This window comes from Ricinus communis, chromosome 9 (assembly GCF_019578655.1).
Source record: "Ricinus communis isolate WT05 ecotype wild-type chromosome 9, ASM1957865v1, whole genome shotgun sequence".
Classification (NCBI taxonomy): Eukaryota; Viridiplantae; Streptophyta; class Magnoliopsida; order Malpighiales; family Euphorbiaceae; genus Ricinus; species Ricinus communis.
The window spans coordinates 7,654,145-7,673,112 of record NC_063264.1 but is presented as its reverse complement, the minus strand read 5'-3'; the positions used below and the strand labels follow the sequence as shown (position 1 = coordinate 7,673,112).

Here is an 18,968-nt window from a genome sequence, read left to right as displayed (position 1 = left end):
GGCTAAATTGGACTTTATCAAAAAATACAAATCTAAAGAAGCAAAGGCGGTCTTGTGTATGCAAATCCCGCCATTCCCTTTTCTTTAAAAAGAAAAATCTAATTTTCTCAAGAAAACCCTAACCCACGCTCTCCTTTTTCCCTCCCATGTTTTCCCGCCTCCCAATCACTCCTCTTTTTTAATACCCTAGTCTATCTTCTCTCCTTCATTCTGCCCTCTGTCTTTTCTCCTCTCAAAGAAAAAAAACAAAGAAAGCCTCATCAAACCTTCGATCCCGGCAATGAAGCCCATTTCAAGAAGAAGAAGCAGTGAATGCTATTACAGATATTTGAAACCAGGAGCACTTGCCCAACTCAGAAATTCTAAAATCAGCGCTAGATCTCATAATAAACCCATTAGTATCATCTCTTTAATCAACCACCCAGTTGATGAGTCATCGCCGCCGCCAATGACGACCCATCATCAGATTTCGGTGGGTGATGGGGAGCAAGTTGTTGTTCCTTGCCTAGTCAGCAAGACCTACGGTCCCAGATGCCTTAAAAGAAAAAAACTTATGGCTGCTAGATCTGTTTTCTTTCTCAATTTGGAGTCTGCTGATAATGATTCTTCAATTACTCTGTTTAATAATGATTCTCTTGTTGCTCATTAATTATAACTCTTGGATAGATAGATTTCAAGTTCTCTTTTTCCTTTTTCTTTTTCCGATTACTTTTTTGTAATTGCTCATAAATTGAGTATTGGGTTATTAGCATAATGAATGATACTCATTGGTAACAAAAGATACCGACTTTGTTTCCTTTTGTGCGTGATTAGTGATAAATCTCCATGTGTTACTTGTATATTATCATCTTAAGATGTGTTTAGGGATCCCCTAGCAAATTTTGATTTGAATGACTGGGTTGATCTTTGTCATGAATTTCTGTGGATTGTGGTTGTTCCTGTTCCCCCAAACAATTGAAGGCTTAGACCTGCTTCACACTCAGTGGTGGTTTAGTTTTTCTGTTCTTTGTCCTGGGTTTGATTAGGTCATTTCTTTGCTATTAACACAAAGAGCGTCAGTTGACTTCTATCAGTATGTTTTGTGGTGTTCGATGGTGCGGGCAGCAGAAAATATCCTTGCATGGGAAACAAATTAAAGCTGTTGGGCCATGAGTATGTTGTGTTTTGATGTGATCCTTCTGTCGATTGGCTTAAGTTAAACACAGACGGGTTTTCTAAAAGGAGTCCTTGGGGATTATTCAGGAATTCTTATAATATTTGATGTTGATATTGGTGACTCTAGTGCAATAGCTGCTGCAGTTTGGGCCAGTCCACCAGGTCTCATAGCATATCCTTGCCTGGGATATGGGGTCAAAGACTGACTAGTCCCACTGGTATCCTTTCTTTATAGTTCCGATCATAACTGTGGTTCTGTATGTCATGAGTTTTAACTTAGTTCATTACCATTTCCTGTGCATACTTTTTGACAATTATAATAAAATTATTATTATTATCGGTTGTTATTTATCTTTTATTAAAGTAAAATTATCATTTATTGGTTTTTCTTAAAACGCATCAACTGGGTAATTGTTATTAGCTGATTTAATTCAAGTTCATCCTCTCAGAAGTGCCTTATTATATGTAATGTTTGAATATTAATTTACCTTATAGAAAGAACTTATGTCTATTAATAGTAATTATTGTTAGTGAGTAAATATGTCCTATAAGAAAAATTAAAAATGATAATGTCTCTTTGATGGTGCATATATTATTTCCCTTTCTGCTATACTTCATTTTGTAGAAATAAACATTTTCTTTCAAATGGATTAATTAATGAGCTGTCCTCTGAAAATTAACAAGCAAAATCAGGGACATTTAACAAGCAAAATCATATTTTCGTGATATTCTTGGATAAAGGGACCAGTTAACAACGTTTCTCTTCATTAGTCTCTCTCTGAGTGGTTGCGGGGGGTATCTGTGATAAGGCCGGGCAGGTTTGACTGACCTCCCATGTCCATAAGGGAGCCTTTTTCAGAAAATTTGAGAAAAGACTCATTTTGGCTCTTAATGTTTAAGTCTGAGGACCGAATATGCCCTTAAAGAAAAATCAGGGACATTTAACAGATAAAACCATGTCTTCCTTAATGTTCAAGCCCCTTGGCTAACGGCACTAGTTAACACGTTTGAGTATTTTGAGTTGGCCTATTTGTGGGTCTTTTATAACGGTAACAATTTCAGTTATTGAATTCTTTTTCTTTCCTCTTTGTGAAATAGTTATGAAAAGCAATTTGAGATTTGAAAGAGGAAGAAGGATCTGTAAAAATTAGTTTCCAAAGATCTATAATTTTATCTTAATTTGGCATGTTTATTAAATGAATACAAGCAAGCCAAGGTTCAAGTAACTTACAAGCAGCTTCCCTCGTACATGTTAGGCCACCAATGAACAATATAAAAAGAGTTTGATTGGAGCAGGGAAATCAAGTCATCAAAATAGCTATCGCTGCCTGAACCGGTCCGAAGCCAAGACTTCTTGACAATGTCACTGCAATTCTCTTCTAAAATCCAATTGTATTCGAAATGAAACGTGATTCATACTTATGCATCTCATTCACCGGAGAACCCAACTTCCGAATAAGCTCCCAAGAAAAGCATCTCGTAGGATGCCCCAAAAAACCCAATGAAATCTCCAATTAAAATCATTTTGCAGACACAACAACATCAATACGGCCAGATGAAAAGGATTTAAGAGAAACGCTAATATCCAAATTTTATAAATGACTAACATCAAAGCCAAATGAGGTTGTAACTCCAAAATCTCTTCGTATATGTTCAATACCCACTAGTGTAACCCATAGTATTATTGGTTTGAGAGTGGTGATTGTAAGTGGAATCTCCATAATCAGCAGGCTTAATAGCTACAGCTTCTCGTTTCTCATCCTGCTTTTGAACTGCCCCAGACACAATCTCAATGATTTTCTCATAGCTTTGCTCCTAATATGTGTGTGAGATGGAGAATTGGTACCGATGATGATGCTGGCGTTTCTATTAATTACTATTGTTGCTGAAAAGTATCATCTAATGCACTGCAAAATGCCCAACCTTGCCTTCATTGATACATCTTTTCTGCATCTTTGAACATGAATGGGTAGGTTTTCTTCATCTGGTACCACTATAATACAATAATTGTAATAACAGAGAGAAGATTAGAATATCATTCGTTGACTCTAATTTTATTGATGACATCGCCTCTAATATCTCTACTTTCAGAAACCCATATAACCTAAATGAAATACAATCTATAAAAAACAAACAAAAAAATTATGAAGTCGTTGATTATGTGGTAAGACGTCGGTATTGAGTTGAAGAGTGTAACTTTTGCCATAAATATAGAAAGAGAGATCAGATTGAGAATGAAGAAGTGGTGTGTAGTTGAAGATATTCAAATGATGGTAATGGGTTTTACTATATTTTGACCATCACTGTATTAAAAGAAATGGAACAAATAAAAGTATTTATAAAAGTATTTATAATTGTTGGGCCGATTTGGTGACTAAGATTAACGAATCCAGTGTGTTAATGTGGTGGCATGCTTACTTGGATAATGGGCTGCAAAATCAATAAATTTTGATCAAATTTTTTTTTGGTATCATCGAATAAGATAAAATTAGAAATAATAAGAGTGGCACTAAAAAAAATAAAAATTTGGTACTGATTGAAAGCAAATGTTAAAGAATTAATAATGAACAAACTTAGGACCGAAATTAGGAGCTTTAGGTAGAACAAGATTTAGAGTAGTAGAAGGAAAAAGAGACTGTAGAAATGTACTTCTTATATCTTAAATGAAGAAGATGACAAAACAAGAATACATAGAATTCCCTAAGTACAACTCAGCTAAGCACAAAGTAAAATATTTACACACTGTACAAATCTCTAATGCTATTATTATCATTGACTATCTTTGACTAACCAACTTTGACACAAGATCGTGATGCTGAAAGGAACTAAGAGGCTTTGTAAAAAATTCGCAAGCAGAGATATGGAAGGAACATAGACAAGATTAATAAATCCTTACTTCAATTGATGTCGGACAATATGGCAATCAATCTCCAAATGTTTCGTGCGCTCATGAAAGACAGGGTTTGCAACGATGTGCAAAGCTGCCTCATTGTCACAATGTAGAGGGATTGGAAGAGAAATGGAAACCTGGAAGTCCTTAAGCAAATAAGATAGCCATTGAAGTTCACAAACAGTAGTAGACATGCTCCTGTACTCTGCCTCTGCAGAGGATTTTGAAAACAATAGCTTGTTTCTTGCTTTTCCAGGAAATGAGTGAGGACCCTAGAAAGATGCAATAACCTGTGAGAGATCTTTTGTTCATTAGACGAGTTCCCCAGTCTGTATCACAATTAGCTCGAAGAGAAAGGTCAGATTGGACAGGAAAGTAAAGACCCTTAGCAGGACTACGCTTAAGATATCTGACAACGTGAAGGGCAACTTCTATATGAGGCTTTCTAGGAGAGGACATGAACTGGCTAAGGCATTGAACTGCATAACTGAGATCTGGTCGTCTTATTGTCAAATATAGAAGCTTGCCTAGCAACCTTCTATAGACATTTGGATCAAGCAATAAATCCCCACTTTCATCATTAAGTTTCAATCCTTTAGGCAAAGGAAAGAGTGCTGGCTTGCAACCTGAAAGTCCAGTATCTTGCGTAATGTCAAGAACATATTTTTGTTGATGAATCAGCATACTATCAGTGGACCTGGCTATCTCCAAACCTAGAAAATATTTCATATAACCTAGGTCCTTTATAGTAAACTTGGCATCCAACTGTTTCTTAACCAAAAGAATAGAATCTTCACGAGTCCCTGTAATGAGTACATCATCCACATACACTAATAAAGCAAGGAACTCAGTAGCAGAAGATCTCAGAAACAAACAATGATCATTTTCAGAAGCAACAAGCCAAGAGTAACAAGATAAGAAGCAAATTCATTGTTCCATTGCCTAGAAGCCTGTTTCAGGCCATATAAGGACTTCTATATTCTGCATACTTGGCCTGGTGCACTAGCATAGTCTTCAGGAGGCAACATGTAAACTTCTTCATCAATAAAATCATTTCGTAAAACAGATCAGATCTAACAAATTCAGCAAAGAGGAATTTAAGAACAAACGCAGAAAGTTATAATAAAGCTCCTAATGCCGTAAGCTCTGGTACCATGAATAAACTTAGGACCGAAATAGGAGCTTTAACAAGATTTAGAGCAGTAGAAGAAAAAAGAGACCATAGAAATGTACTTCTTATTTCTCAAATGGAGAAGATGATAAAATAAGAATATATACAATTCTCTAAGTACAACTCAGCTAAGGACAAGGTAAAATATTTACAATGATTACAAATCTCTAATGCTACTATTATCATTGACTATCTTTGACTAATTAAATACATGTGGAATGTGTATTTCCACAGGTACCAACGGGGCAATTTACCCCCTTATAGTTGGTTAATTCTGATTAATTCTTAATGATTTATTTTGATGGTATTATGTTTTTGCAGCAACCACGCTTTGTCGTGTTTGTTATGGCTAGCAGTATTCGTCGACTAGCTGCATTTGATCAAGTTCAAGCATTTAAGAAAAGCTTTCCAAACGGAGCTGTCGTTCTTACTAAAATGGACGTCCATGCAACTGCCTTCGGTGCTCTTGCAGCGTAAGTAGAGACTGACCATGACTAAGTGCGGTGCTTAAGCTTAATTAACTTTTCTTGTTTTAACATTAAACTGATGGGCCCTGCATGTGCAGTGTTGCAGCGGCAAAAGTTCCTGTTTTATTTGTTCAGAGAGGACAACCTTCGGATGATTTTGAGGACTTTGGCATTAAACCCTTTTGTTCATCGCCTTTTAGGTATTTGTCTGCATCCTTAATTATTTTCTTTCAGTTTTGACACTTTTGCTTTTGTTTTAATTTGTTCGTTCAACTTAATTATTATTTCTTTTTTATTCCTGTATAAGTATTTGCACATATATATATAATATGATCTTCCAAACCAGGCCTGGATGACTCTGTTAAGTTCTACAACAAACGTCAAGAACGTTTGAACTCTTTGTATGAGGGAACGCTGGACCAGGTACCTACTAAATTTCACTATTTCTGTTTCACTGCACAGAATACTACTGTTACTATAAATTAAAATTTAGAAAAGAAAATCTAAGACTGTCAGTTTAATTGCTTGCTTGCTTTGAGTTTTAACTGAAATTGCATGGTGATGCTCTACCAGGAAAAGAGCAAGCGCTTCAAGACCATTCTGGGTAGAATGAGAGTTGAAGGTAAGTTAATGTGATTACTTCTGAATTTATCTTGTATCACAATTCACAGGTTGGTTTTTCCCATAACAGTTATAATTGGAAGCTGTTGCATGCTTTTTGTTTTTTGCAGGTTTGGATGTTTATGACCCAAATCTTTTGAGTTCCTCATGTATTATGAAGATAGCAGAAGGTTCTGGCTATCAAGTTGGAGAAGTAGAGGAAGCCTACAAGCATGCTGCCAGAAGCTTTGAATTGGTTCATAAACCAATTTACTCTTAGGTATCTACTTCTTATAATATTTTTTATTAATCTAATTCTATCCTATTTGTAATTTTTTCATTTATAGTTTTATCCTATAATTCAACTGCTGATAGTTTTCAGTTTTTGAGCTTTCAGCTGCAATAGTTTTTAATTGATAAATTGAAGTAGAACCTAATTTGATAATTCATGTCAAAAGATTGAATTTCAAAATTGCGAGGAGACTTCTTTAATCAATTTAGTGGATGAGAATGTGAATGAAGGATGACAAGAGGATAAGATCACAACATAACTGAAGTTGGGTAAACAGTAAACAAGAATTAAGATGGAGTTCTGAAAATCAAATTTTTTGCATGTAAAGTTCCGAGATTTTCCTTTTCTGTTGTTCTTTTTTCTTTCTGTATATTATGTAAGTCAGTGAGTAAATAAGGAATGGAATAAAATTCTGAAAATTATAAAAAATAGAAAAATAAAGTGTTATCCTTGCTTGCTACCCATTTCCCAAGCTGCATCGGCTCATTAATTGTCCGAGTTTCATAGGCTTTCGCAGCAGCAACCAGAGGTTGAATGTCAATCTCAGCCTCGCCCCTTTTGTCTACCATCAAGAAAACGTGTTCATCAGTGCAGTTGTCCCTAACTCACAATTTTCCTGGAATTTGGTGAGCACAACAGGCCCGGTAGAGGACAAGTGACTAGACAAGCTAGAGGAAATTTTAGTAGCATTAGCAGGCTTCGAGACTAGATGATTGAGCTACTAACTAGGCACAATACAGTGCATGGAATCTGGTGTCATTGCATAATTGGTTGCCACTTACACACGTTCTTGGATGTATATATGCTATCAAAGAGAGCTTCTTATTCTTTTGGGAACTACACATTGGCGGAACAGGAAAGATTACAATATCAAGCACGTGGGTAATGCTTGATCTTAATTTTCAATCTCCATCACTGTATATCTGACTAAACAGTTGGACTATATCCTTCCACCGCTACCTTTCATCAAGTTTAGTAAAGGACTCTCCAACCTGTCTTTTTCGCCTTGTTGATTAGGGTATACCTAATTTGATGAAAGTGTGAGACGAAGTTTGATTTGCAGAGCTGTCATGGTGATACTGCAGGGACCCTTTGGTCTTGAATCTTCTTGGCTTCTTGAACATGGCGGTGGCAATGAATTTCTGTTGCTGGGTACTGCATATGCAATGGGATTTCCTTTCAAGCAAGATGATGTTATGTGCCTTCTTATGGATAGATTGTTACACTAAAAGCATTTTGGTCAGCGTAATATGAGCTATCCTGACAGATCATGGAGTTGCACCAGGGCTAATAGTCTGGCTCAATCTCACCTTTTATAATAAAATTTAAGCTCTATTCATTTCGAATAATTAAACTTGAGCTAAGTTTGAAAATAATTTATTTATTAAGTTAAATGAATTTCAAATTAATAAATTTGAATTATAACTTATTAAAATTAAATTGCTATGAATAAAATCAAATTAATCTCGAGCCAAAAATTTAATAAATGAGTAAAAGTCCAATGTTACAAGTTTATATATTTAGTCTACAAACGAGCTAAACTCGAGTCTAAGCTTCTAAGCTTGCTTGTTTGATCTATAAACGAGCAGATTTGCAAGTCACAACAATCGAATTTAATTAGGCCGGAAATTAATTCAATAGAACTACCAAACTCGAAATTAAGATCCAATCCAGATTATTTAACTAAGAATGAAAATGAATGAGTTTTTTTGAACTAAGATCCGAATAATTGAGGAGCTGCATTGGTTGAAGCAAGCTGATTAGCAATGCTTTTTAAATCATTGTTCATTTTCTTCTACATACAAATCAAACAATGCAATCCCTTGGAATGCATACTAAAAGAATCACATAGAGAGTTTACTTGTTTAGGGATAGTGTTGAGAAATAAGACTAATAATCACAGGAATATGAACAAATAATTAAGAAAAATAAGAATACAAGAATTTTTAACGAGGTTCGGCAATGTACCTACGTCATCGGGAGCGATGAGCGGCTGTATTATATTATTAATTCTCTAACTAGGTTATAAATACAAAAGATATATATAACCCTTGGCATAATTACAAAAATACCATATATTGTATCGTACCACGGGATCGTTGCCCCCGCACCCCCAACCTACTTAGACCGTAGCCCGCAGAGTAACTATGAAATTTCCTCATTGGACAGATGTTGTTGCTCCGCTCTGTTCGCTCGTTGCACTGCGCTCCACTTCGCTCTAGCATCTGTCCCTTAAACTGGTATATGAGCCATACCTAACAGATAGTTACATAACTTGAAACTGATTGGATTGGATTGGTAAAGAATTCAAAAATTTTTGTTCCTACATCCAGATTTTGTCTGACAAGATGTGAACAAAATTTTTTTTCTACTTCCTGATATTATGAAACACGTATTCTGTTAGGAAGAAATTCATATCAGTTTCCTGATAGAAACATCGCAAGAGAAGTGATATCCATGAACAAAAAACTGAAAGCAAGATATTTTCCATAACCAAACACATGGTGGTCTCGTGGGAATGCAGTATTTGTCTCGTCTCCGAACTCCATCTGATGCAGCAGAAGCATACAAGAATCTAGAAAGAGTTTGTCTTGTTGGCTTCAGGATCATCCAAGCATTAAATTGAGAGTGATAGACCACCAAATAGGAATCACAAAATGAAAGTTCCACGACTTCATCTCTGCACTAAGACACTTCAGTTCAGCATTCTCCTTCTCTTTCCACTGCATGTGAATTTGATTAGTCAGCCAGTCAGTATCAACATAAGCACATGCAGTCCATAATACCAACAAGGCTGCAATTCTCAGCTAAATTGGATTTCCTTCTACTGCACTTCCCTTTCATTGAACAAACAAGAATCCATGCTTAAAAAGGCATAGAATAAGAATTCTTGAAAGTTAGTTTCGATGGGTATAATCCAAATTAGTTGAGGGTCGAATATGGATTATTAAGTTTAGAAGAGAGTGTGAATTGATTAAAGGGTTAATTATAATTTCAAAGCTTAAGCCATTTTGATAGTAGAAAACTGTCGGCCGTACAGTACTGAGGACCCTACACCGCACACTCGACGGCCGCCGTGATCTTATTAGATATGTGGAGTACAGAGAAAAACCTTTTCAGTAACTTGAATCTGGTCAAGCTTATAGAAATGTCAAAAAGAACAGAAAACAAAATTAATTGCTAGATACTTCGTCTAAAGATTCTGACCACATTTTCCAAGTTATCTAAGAAATGTGGTTGAATGAATTTTAATGGTTAAAAAAAGAAAAAAAAAAGTAAAAAAAAAATATTTGATTGGTTAATCATGAAAATGTTAAAAGAAAAAGAAAAATCTATCTTCATTGTCTTTATTTAATTTTGTGATTTGATGACCAAATGCGTTGGATAACAGCTGCCCAGTTGATGCATGTGGGTCACATTTTGGAGATAACTTAGTTTCCCTATCAATTCAGTCTATTTTGTCTTATTCCTTAATCATTTCCTTCTCTTTTATTTCCCTGCTTTATGATTTGTTTTCATTACATTTTGACCACAAATTTATATGTTATTTTTATTTTTATTTTTATTGCTAGAAAAATATAAAAATATAGATATGGTTTAATATTTTTTTATTTTAATTGCATTTTTTTCTAAATAAAAACCTGTGTAAATATTTTACATTTGTTCGAGGTGGTGTAAATTTATAAATTATTAGTGATTTTGGAGTATAATATTTCAGAATAGCATCCAATTATTGCATAATTAGTTTTTCTAAAAAATAGTAGGGATATATTATTCAGAGTTTATTAAATTTGGCCAGAATAAAAAAAACGATATTTTTCTTTTATCCATCGCTCATCATTTCTAACTAAACTAATTAACGATGCTATTATAAAATACAGGCTTAGATTGCAACGAGTCAAATAAATTTAGTATCAGTCGTCATCATCGCAAAATTAAGACATTAATAATATAATTCATAAGGTAAGTTTATTATTTCATTCTGATTCATGGCTTGAGAGATAATGCACAGTAAAACCAAAAAAATCTATATTTTCTTTCATTGTATAAATATTTAAAATTAATTTAGAATGTGTCAAATAAAACCCTTAAAAGTGGCAAAGTATTATTTTAAAAATTTTAATAAAATTATATATTCAAGACTTCAATATCTTAAATTTAAACTCTTACAATAATTTTTTATACGATTTTTAGATAAAATCTAGTATTAATGATATAGTATCATTTTGACAATATGGCTTTTGTGTTATCTTTTTACCTTTTATCTTTTCTCCTCTGAGTAATGTGTGTGCTGAAATGGGGAGGAAATTGGCAGACCATCATTATTGCCTTGCTGAAATGTATATTATTATATATAGTAAAGTGCTATTTCTATTACTATAAATATCACATACCTCAAAAGAATCTGAAATTAAATATCTTATCACAAAAACAAAGGACAACAATCACTATTAGTAACATTTTAAATTTCAATAACATCAAACAAACTGTTCATTTTCTTTTAAAAGATTGTGGCAGTGTCTTACAATGTATTTCAATAATTTCATCTCTTTTTTTATGTTTATTATGTATATATGATCAATTCAACCTCTTTATTCAATTCAAATAAGGACCCGTTTGTTTAAGGTTGGAAATAAATATGAGTATGGGAGTTATTATATTTTAATTGTTGATTGGTTGAATAAGAAATGAGAATCAGAATTTTATGATTGATGTCGATTATTATAGTTAAAAAAGTAATAATATTTAATTTATAATTATTGTGTTTAATAAATATATAAAAATAATATGAATGATAATTATTTAACTATTTATAATTGATTTGATTTGCTTTATATTTTGGAACGTATTTTTTATTTATTAAAAAAAAAGTGAGAAATAGATAATTCCATTGATGGGCGATTTCCGTTACAGAATGATTTTTTATGAACCAAACACCAACAATGGAAATCAATTATTTCTATTTTGTTTCCATCTTATTATTTCATGAAGTAAGTAGCTCATAAATTTTAATCTTAAATTAATTAAAGACCGCTATTATAAATTCATTTTATCCACTCCAAACAATTTTAGACTATGTTTTATTCCTGTTAGCTTTCGTTTTCATTTCATTCTATCGACTATAATATGATCCAACTTTCTAACAGAAGCTTCAGAACTTCTTTCATTGTAAGCGTAGCCTACATTTTCCTGGAACACCCATTAATTACCGACTCTATATATTCTGGTATTTCCATAGATTACTACAAGCCATATGTAGAACTTGATACTTTCAGGATCTAAAGCCATATGTAGATCTAAGCAGCTGCAGTTAGAATTGGAGGGCTGAGAATTTGGAAGGAAAGCAAGAGAATTAAACCCTAAAACAAACGTTTTCAGCAGCAAAATACAAATTTGAAAGAAGACAAAGATGCAATCTTCCATGCACCCATGGCAAAGGGTGCTTTAGCATATAAACATATAGCCCCAATTCAGTTGGAGGCTTCAGGGCGGCTACCCCCCAGTTCCAACCCTGCTTTAAGCATTATCTTATCTTAGACCTGTACAACTTTGAGTCGTGATTGGAAATCTTAACACATGTGGACACCACAAGCACACAGAAATCTGCAAATAACAATTAAGAGTATGAATCTAGCAAGAAACCCTCTGATTGAGTTTCCTAGCAACTTAGTTTTTTTTTTTTTTTTTTCTCCTTTCGAAAATCATTTAGTTATTCCTTTATTTATTATACCACCCACATTTAAAAAGGTGATTATAAATTATTGCATAACAACAGAACATATCTAGCAGTCTAATTAATGTTAAATGATTATAAATTTCTGAAAATGAATAATACTTTTGTAAATTATCATAAGAAATTTGATATGAAAAATATGTATTTGAGAGTGATTATAAAATTGGTAGAGATGACACTCTCACATGTGATTTGTGAATAAGACCCTTATAAAATACCAAAACTCACATCCTTCTATTCTTATTTGTAAGTGGACTAATATAAAGCAAAAGAGCAAACATCATCAATCACTCAGCCTCCATAGTGCCAGCCACCATTTTTTTTGTCTTTTTTTTTTTTTTTTCTTTCAATTCTTACTACCACTTTCACATAGCGCCAACATTTAAAAACTTAAACCAAACTGAGTTGAATGTTTTAAAAATATAAATTAAACTAAATCAAATAAAAATTTAAAACGAATTAAATAAAATCGAACTGAATCGGACATAAATTTATTTAAAAAAATTAATAATATATATATATATATATATATTTTTTTTTTATTAATAAATAAATAAAATCAATTAAAACCCTATTTGTTAACTTACAACTAAACAAACTTGACTTAAAGTTTCTAGAAACTAAAGCAAATTGGAACCCAAAAAAAGATATTAGTTCTATTCAGTTTTTCTAAAATTAAGCTCAAGAGAACTTCCTTTTTCCAGAATATATATATAATTTTTGGGGGAGGGGGGAGTTAGATTATGTAAGAGAATAACAATAGAGTCATATCTGATTCACCCTGGGAAAGATCCTAGAAGAAAGACAAAAATAGTTTAAAAGGAAAGTCAGTAAAAACAATAAAACAGGAAATTTTAATTGTTACAAAATAAACACCAAAACAGATCTTATGCCCACATATGAATTCACTTCTATTTCTGCAAATTTTTATTGTCAAAGTCAGGCTTTCAAAATAAAAAAATTAAATTAAATTAAAAAAAAAAATAAAACAAACCTATGGAATTGGAAAAGGAGTCTCTCTAAAGACAAAATTTAGATTTGTCTTATTATTATTGCCCTCTTTCTCAATACCTCCTCTTCTCTTCATGTGTTTATTTTTTTTGGAGCTCTTCAAAAGGCCACCCATCATCATAGCACCTCTCTCAAACATTTCCAGGTTAGAAACCTAGAATTTCAATAGGAAAAGGTGACTGGGATTCTCTTGAATCAATCACTTTTTTTCTTTTTTGCATGTGTACTTTATATTCTGAAATACAAGTGAGAAAGATTTATCCTGTAGTCTTTTGATTAATTGAATTTCCTTCCCATGCTGCAGATTCTAAGGGGAACTCTGACTTTAGGTGGTTTCAGTTTCAGCAAAAGGTAATTTCTTTATTATCAAATCTTTGGAAACCCTCTTCTTTTGAGTCTTCCTTTATCAATTCTTGAATTTTGAGGAGTACCCAGATTGGATTTCTCAACTCTGTGTAATGGGTTTAAAACTTTTGGCTGTGTAGGCTAATCATCAATGGATTATAGGTATGGTGTAATGAGGAACGGGAGTGGTGTATGGAGATCCTTAAGAGATGGAGATTTTGAAGAAGAAGATGTCTGGGATGTTTTAAGAGATAAAAAAGATTCAAATTCCAAGATTGGGAATTCAATAGAATCTTCAATTTCAGTTCCAAGAAACCTCTCTTCTTCTGCTGCAAGAATGATACCAAGAGCTACTACCAGTGGCAGCAGCAGCAGCAGTAACAATTCTTCTCATGGAGCCCAAATAGTAAAGCAACAATCAGCACCTGTCAACATTCCTGATTGGTCAAAGGTTTGTAAAAAGACATCAAAGAAATCTTCCAAGAAAGCTAGTGATTGGCGTGTTACTGATGATGATGATGATGATGAAGATGATGATTATCATAGGGCTGTGAAAGTAGTGGATACTGATGACGAAGATGAATATGCAGATGGTGATAACAATTACCAATTGCCTCCGCATGAGCTCATTTCGAGAAGGCTTGCTAGAAGTCAGATTTCCTCATTTTCTGTTTTTGAAGGTGTTGGCAGGAAACTTAAAGGCAGGGATCTTAGTAAAGTTAGGAATGCTGTTTTGATCAAAACAGGGTTTCTTGAATCACCTTGATCTTTCATTAAAATGTTACATTGGAAGAGGATGTGATGATGGTTCAATATGTATAGGTGTTTGTGTTGGCTCCATAATGATTTTTATTTTTGGATTTATGGTTTTTAGGGTATTAGCCACTGATCCATTTCATGTAAAAGAAAAAAAAAAAAAACAGAAGGATTTTGTACAAATATATGCCTATTAGATATGGTATGTGATTGCTTTGAGAGGGTTTTTTTCATTAGCTTTCAGCCTCATTCTGTATTCACCAGTAACTGGTGATGGTTGAATACCTCCCTTTTTTCCATAATCTTTTTAATTATTAGGCAATGATCAAGTATTTCTTTTTCTTGTGAATCATTCAGATGATAATTAAACTAATCTTAAAACTATTTCATATATAATGTATTTTTCAGTAAATTTAAGATACATTCATACCTATCTGTTACATATACATCTTATACTGTAAAAATATTCATTTATAACACTTATCAATAACTCTTTAGGAAATTCAAAATGCAGTCTAATAATACATATTACCTACTGGCAGCATATCTGAATGTCCAAACCCAAATCATGCAAGAAAAGACCAATCACCAAAATTTGGTGAGAAGATTCCTCTTGCCAGAATTACCATTAAAATAAAAGAAGAAAACGAGCAGACAAAGAACAGCTGGATCAGTGTATCTTGCTAATAGTAAATAAGAAATGAAGGCAAAAAATCATTTTCTTCTGTGGCATTGCTCAGAGCCAGAAAAATATATGCAGTTTCAAGTTGAGTAAAAGGACAGAATTATGCAATTATTGACAGTCCAAGAAAATGCAGGCTGTCACGTGCAGAATTCAAGCTTTTAGGACAGAGTTTAAATGATGAAATTGTAGCATTCTTCTCTTTAAGAAGTGAACTGAGTTCTTACATCTTTGTCACGCAAATTTTTAAGTGTCCAACTCAGTACCAATAATGGACCACTATAGTATTATTGGTCTTTTCTCTCAATAATGAAATTCAGTTAAAGTCTAATTGTTTACGTGATTTTTAATTATAAATAATTTTGAAAATATTAAAAGATTATGAGCTAATAATTTTTTTAGCAAGCATGATTAAGATTTAAATAATAAAAGATGATAATTTTTTTATTTTCTTTTGAGAATTAAATGAAAATCTAGTACAATAATAACTAGTATTACATGTATTAATTGCTCATGGCATGCCTAAGATTTCTTTTTTCTTTTTCCTTAATGCATTTCCTTTTATTAGAGTATGAATTTTTTCTCTTTTATGTTGTTTTCTGATATATCAAAAAGGTTTCCTTTCCTGCTTATAATGTTGACAATGAAAGAATCAGTCATCTAGAACACTTGTTACTTTCTGGGTCCTTATGAACATTCTTCTTTAGGGTAATATGAAGGTCAAAGTCTGTGGGAATAAATGAAATGAAAATATAAAAAACCTCAAAATTAGATAATTTCTTAAGTCTTATCTCGAGGGGAAATTTTGAAATCCATGGATTATGGGTTCATTGAATCCATCAATTTTTAAGAGTTTTACTACTAATTTGACTAAACATAAATTAACAATTGGAATTTCCATCAACCCAAATGAAATTAATCCATAAATTATTATTTATTTCATTCGTGTTCTTTTTTCCCTTAAAATTCATATCTGAGCATAATTCATAGTTTAAATTTAAATTTATTAGCAAAATTATAAATAATAATAAGTTTTTAGAAGAAAAAAATACATTCTCAAAATATTAATATTATCGTAATTTAATATCTCAAAATGACTCGGGCTTAATTTTACTAAAATCCAATAAGTTTATCATCTTTAATTAAGCTTATAAGTTAATTATTTTCTTATCCTGATTGCTTAACCCGTATACATTCTTTTCCTTATCTTATCTTAGCATAATTAGACACATCTAATACATTCAAATATAGTTTAAATGGAAAGAGTGTTTAGTCTCAAGAGTAAAACGTTTTGATTTTGAGTCATTTCTTCTGCATTAAATGAATTATTTATTTTTACTGTGAATAAAAAAATAATTATCTCTATCATATAATTTGCGGTGTGTAAAGTGTTCCGTGAATAAAACAATAAACAAATCTAATAGAAAAGTTACTTAAACGTTAAAACTGGAAACGACATGCCAACTTCTTCATTGTGTTCAATTTCTATTTTCTTGAATTAATTTTTTCAGACAAAATATACTAGAAAACAACTTTTGCTGTAGCTTTCATACACATCTGAATATGTCTACTCTTTAATACTTTTGTATTTTTTTTTTTCTTGGAGATAATGAAGGTTGATGTTTAATTATGTCTTATTAAAAAACTATTTCAGTTCTTATCTTTGCAAGTTTGTGACTTATGAGCTGCCCATGATATATTGTTCATTAAAAGAAAAACAAAGAAAAAGTTGGCCATAGTACACTCCTCTCTTAAAGTTTATTGGAGCCTGAGATCCATGGGGTAGATGGAGAGAATCGGGAGATAATCTTTCTTTTTTTAAATAATTCATATTATCACAAGGTTCTTTAATTATTTAAAAATATAGAAAAATCATGTACTATTATTATTATTTATTTTCTTTTCATTGTTTCATCTCATATACTTTTAAATACGCACATAATTTTTCTTTTACATGCATCTTTCCATTTGATTTGAAGAAAATCTTAAAATGTCTTAAACAAAGCGATCTAGTCCGAGACTCGGTTGATTAAATTAGTATCGTTATTTCATATAATGCTCGTTTTTTTAATTATTAATAAACTCTTAACAAAAATAATTATAAACCCTGAAATAATATATGAAGTTTGAGTCTCCTTCTTCCTTGATTTGTAGAAAAGTTCTCTTAAACAAGACGTACTATATTCATAAGTTAAAATAGGAGTCCCTCATGTAATACCTTTGCCTCGGCATCAGACATCCTATCACAACTAGTTCTCAACAAGACTACAAATTGCTCTAACCTTTTCTTCTTCATTGAAATCTTTCAATTCTTTAAGAGCCAAATCTCTTAGCTTATTTACCTCTTTTAATGACCATTCTTCGTTTCCTTCAACCTTATTGTATATTCCTTGTATCGTACCTACATAAAGTCCGTACCTCCTTAATTTTTCTATCTCCTCCTCATTTCCACCTCCTAATATTGCCCCGCACGCCCCCGCGCAAGCGTGTGACGCGCCTTCTTTCTTCTTACAGACGTCTCGGAGCCATGCCACGTGGAATAATTCATCCCCGACGGATTGATCGTATTGAAATTCATTATATTGCCCTTCGACCATCCCTTGCGAACCCATGGCACGTGAGATCTCGATCATCACCCGTAAAATTCGGTCCGAATTATCCTGCGCCGGGTTATTCAACTGGGCCAATAACTCAAACGCGAAAGGTATCATTCCATCACCAGTGAGAAGCTCAATATTTGGTCCAAATGTATGATGAAACATGGGCCTAGCACTGGGCCTAGGCCGATCCGTCAGCGGGATGTTCTCGTGCGTGAAAGCAGCAGCAATCATTAGACGTAGAGCAGATGCTGCAGCCAAAGCTTGGTCGCGGCTGCCACCAACAAGCTCACAAGCAGCTATGCACAAGGCCGGAGCGAAACTCCGCGGGGCGGCAAAGGTTAAATGATGCATGGGCTCGAACACGACGACGGGAGGCCGTACAGGAATGGCCTCCTTAAGGTGGGTTTCAATGTCAGCATTTATACATGTCCAGTAATCAATCTTACTGGAATTGGACATGACACAAGCTACAGGTCTACGAGAAAATAATGCACCACCCCTACCATAACCAAAAGATCGCCGGAAAACACCACGACCCACCGGATTGCCGGGGATGTAAGGTAGAGCTCCGGCCATGGATGATGGGCTGAGACTGTGTGCGGAGGTGTTTGGAGAGTGGGAATAGTGGTGGTGGATGGGCAAGAAAGTTGAGAAAAACGTACAATACTTTGTGAAATAATTCATTACAAACATTAATTTTTATAGTGGCCAGTGGCCTTATGTGGGGCACTGCTTTATAAATATTTTTTCTATATTTTTATTTCCCCCATTTTTCATTGTCAATTGTTTTAAGAAAAGTGTATCATATACATATATTGATGGGTATGCTTTACCTACTTTGTTTTTTCATTTTGGTATACTAAACCACGTTTATCACGAAATGTATTTCTTTTTTAATGATTGCCAAATATTATAGTAACCCACTTCTATCTTTTTCTCAAAAGAAAGGAAAAAAGTTTTTGTAAGACCAGTTATAAGATATATATAAATTTTATCACTAAATATAGAGTGATTCTAATATATAAATTTATAAATATTGATATTATTTTAATTTTAATAATTTATTATTATAATTAAATACTAAATTATTCAATTATATAGTACTTAATTATTGATCTTTTAAATATATTATTTTTATTTATTAAATTATTTATTTAGTTTTAGAATTTAATTCATAGTACTTGATAATTATAAAATTCAACTATAAATTTTTTAACTCATATAAATAATTAAAAATTATATATATATATATATATTCATTAGTA

General features: G+C 32.8%; 4 protein-coding genes and 1 long non-coding RNA gene across 8 annotated transcripts; 3 read left to right on the top strand and 2 right to left on the bottom strand.

Annotated features, from left to right (window-relative positions):
• The first annotated feature begins 61 nt into the window (after positions 1 to 61).
• On the top strand, positions 62 to 847 carry LOC8279848. The gene has a single exon (XM_002532520.4). The coding sequence runs from the start codon at positions 281 to 283 to the stop codon at positions 647 to 649; it is 369 nt and encodes a 122-aa protein (XP_002532566.1). The 5' UTR covers positions 62 to 280; the 3' UTR covers positions 650 to 847.
• A 3,372-nt stretch (positions 848 to 4,219) lies between these two features.
• On the bottom strand, positions 4,220 to 5,099 carry LOC125371165 (uncharacterized mitochondrial protein AtMg00810-like). Its single transcript, XM_048379692.1, has 2 exons — positions 5,035 to 5,099; positions 4,220 to 4,907 (listed from the first exon to the last, which is right to left on the bottom strand). The coding sequence occupies exons 1-2, from the start codon at positions 5,097 to 5,099 to the stop codon at positions 4,220 to 4,222; spliced, it is 753 nt and encodes a 250-aa protein (XP_048235649.1).
• An 845-nt stretch (positions 5,100 to 5,944) lies between these two features.
• On the top strand, positions 5,945 to 7,783 carry LOC125371138. The gene is made up of 3 exons (XR_007217417.1): positions 5,945 to 6,106; positions 6,257 to 6,305; positions 6,415 to 7,783. It is a non-coding gene; the product is annotated as an uncharacterized LOC125371138 (long non-coding RNA).
• Positions 7,784 to 13,181: 5,398 nt separating this feature from the next.
• LOC8279851 lies at positions 13,182 to 14,657 on the top strand. Of its 4 annotated transcripts, none has more exons than XM_015727471.3 (3): positions 13,182 to 13,465; positions 13,625 to 13,671; positions 13,828 to 14,657. In XM_015727471.3, exon 3 carries the CDS (start codon positions 13,838 to 13,840, stop codon positions 14,429 to 14,431), a length of 594 nt encoding a protein of 197 aa, XP_015582957.1. In that variant the 5' UTR covers positions 13,182 to 13,465; positions 13,625 to 13,671; positions 13,828 to 13,837; the 3' UTR covers positions 14,432 to 14,657. The 4 variants fall into 4 exon arrangements, with proteins under 4 accessions (XP_015582957.1, XP_048234749.1, XP_048234748.1 ...); XM_048378792.1 differs by having other exon boundaries at positions 13,182 to 13,495; XM_048378791.1 differs by having other exon boundaries at positions 13,185 to 13,495; positions 13,806 to 14,657.
• Positions 14,658 to 17,216: 2,559 nt separating this feature from the next.
• LOC8279852 (heterodimeric geranylgeranyl pyrophosphate synthase small subunit, chloroplastic) lies at positions 17,217 to 18,395 on the bottom strand. The gene has a single exon (XM_002532524.4). The coding sequence runs from the start codon at positions 18,385 to 18,387 to the stop codon at positions 17,353 to 17,355; it is 1,035 nt and encodes a 344-aa protein (XP_002532570.2). The 5' UTR covers positions 18,388 to 18,395; the 3' UTR covers positions 17,217 to 17,352.
• Between the last annotated feature and the right edge of the window lie 573 nt (positions 18,396 to 18,968).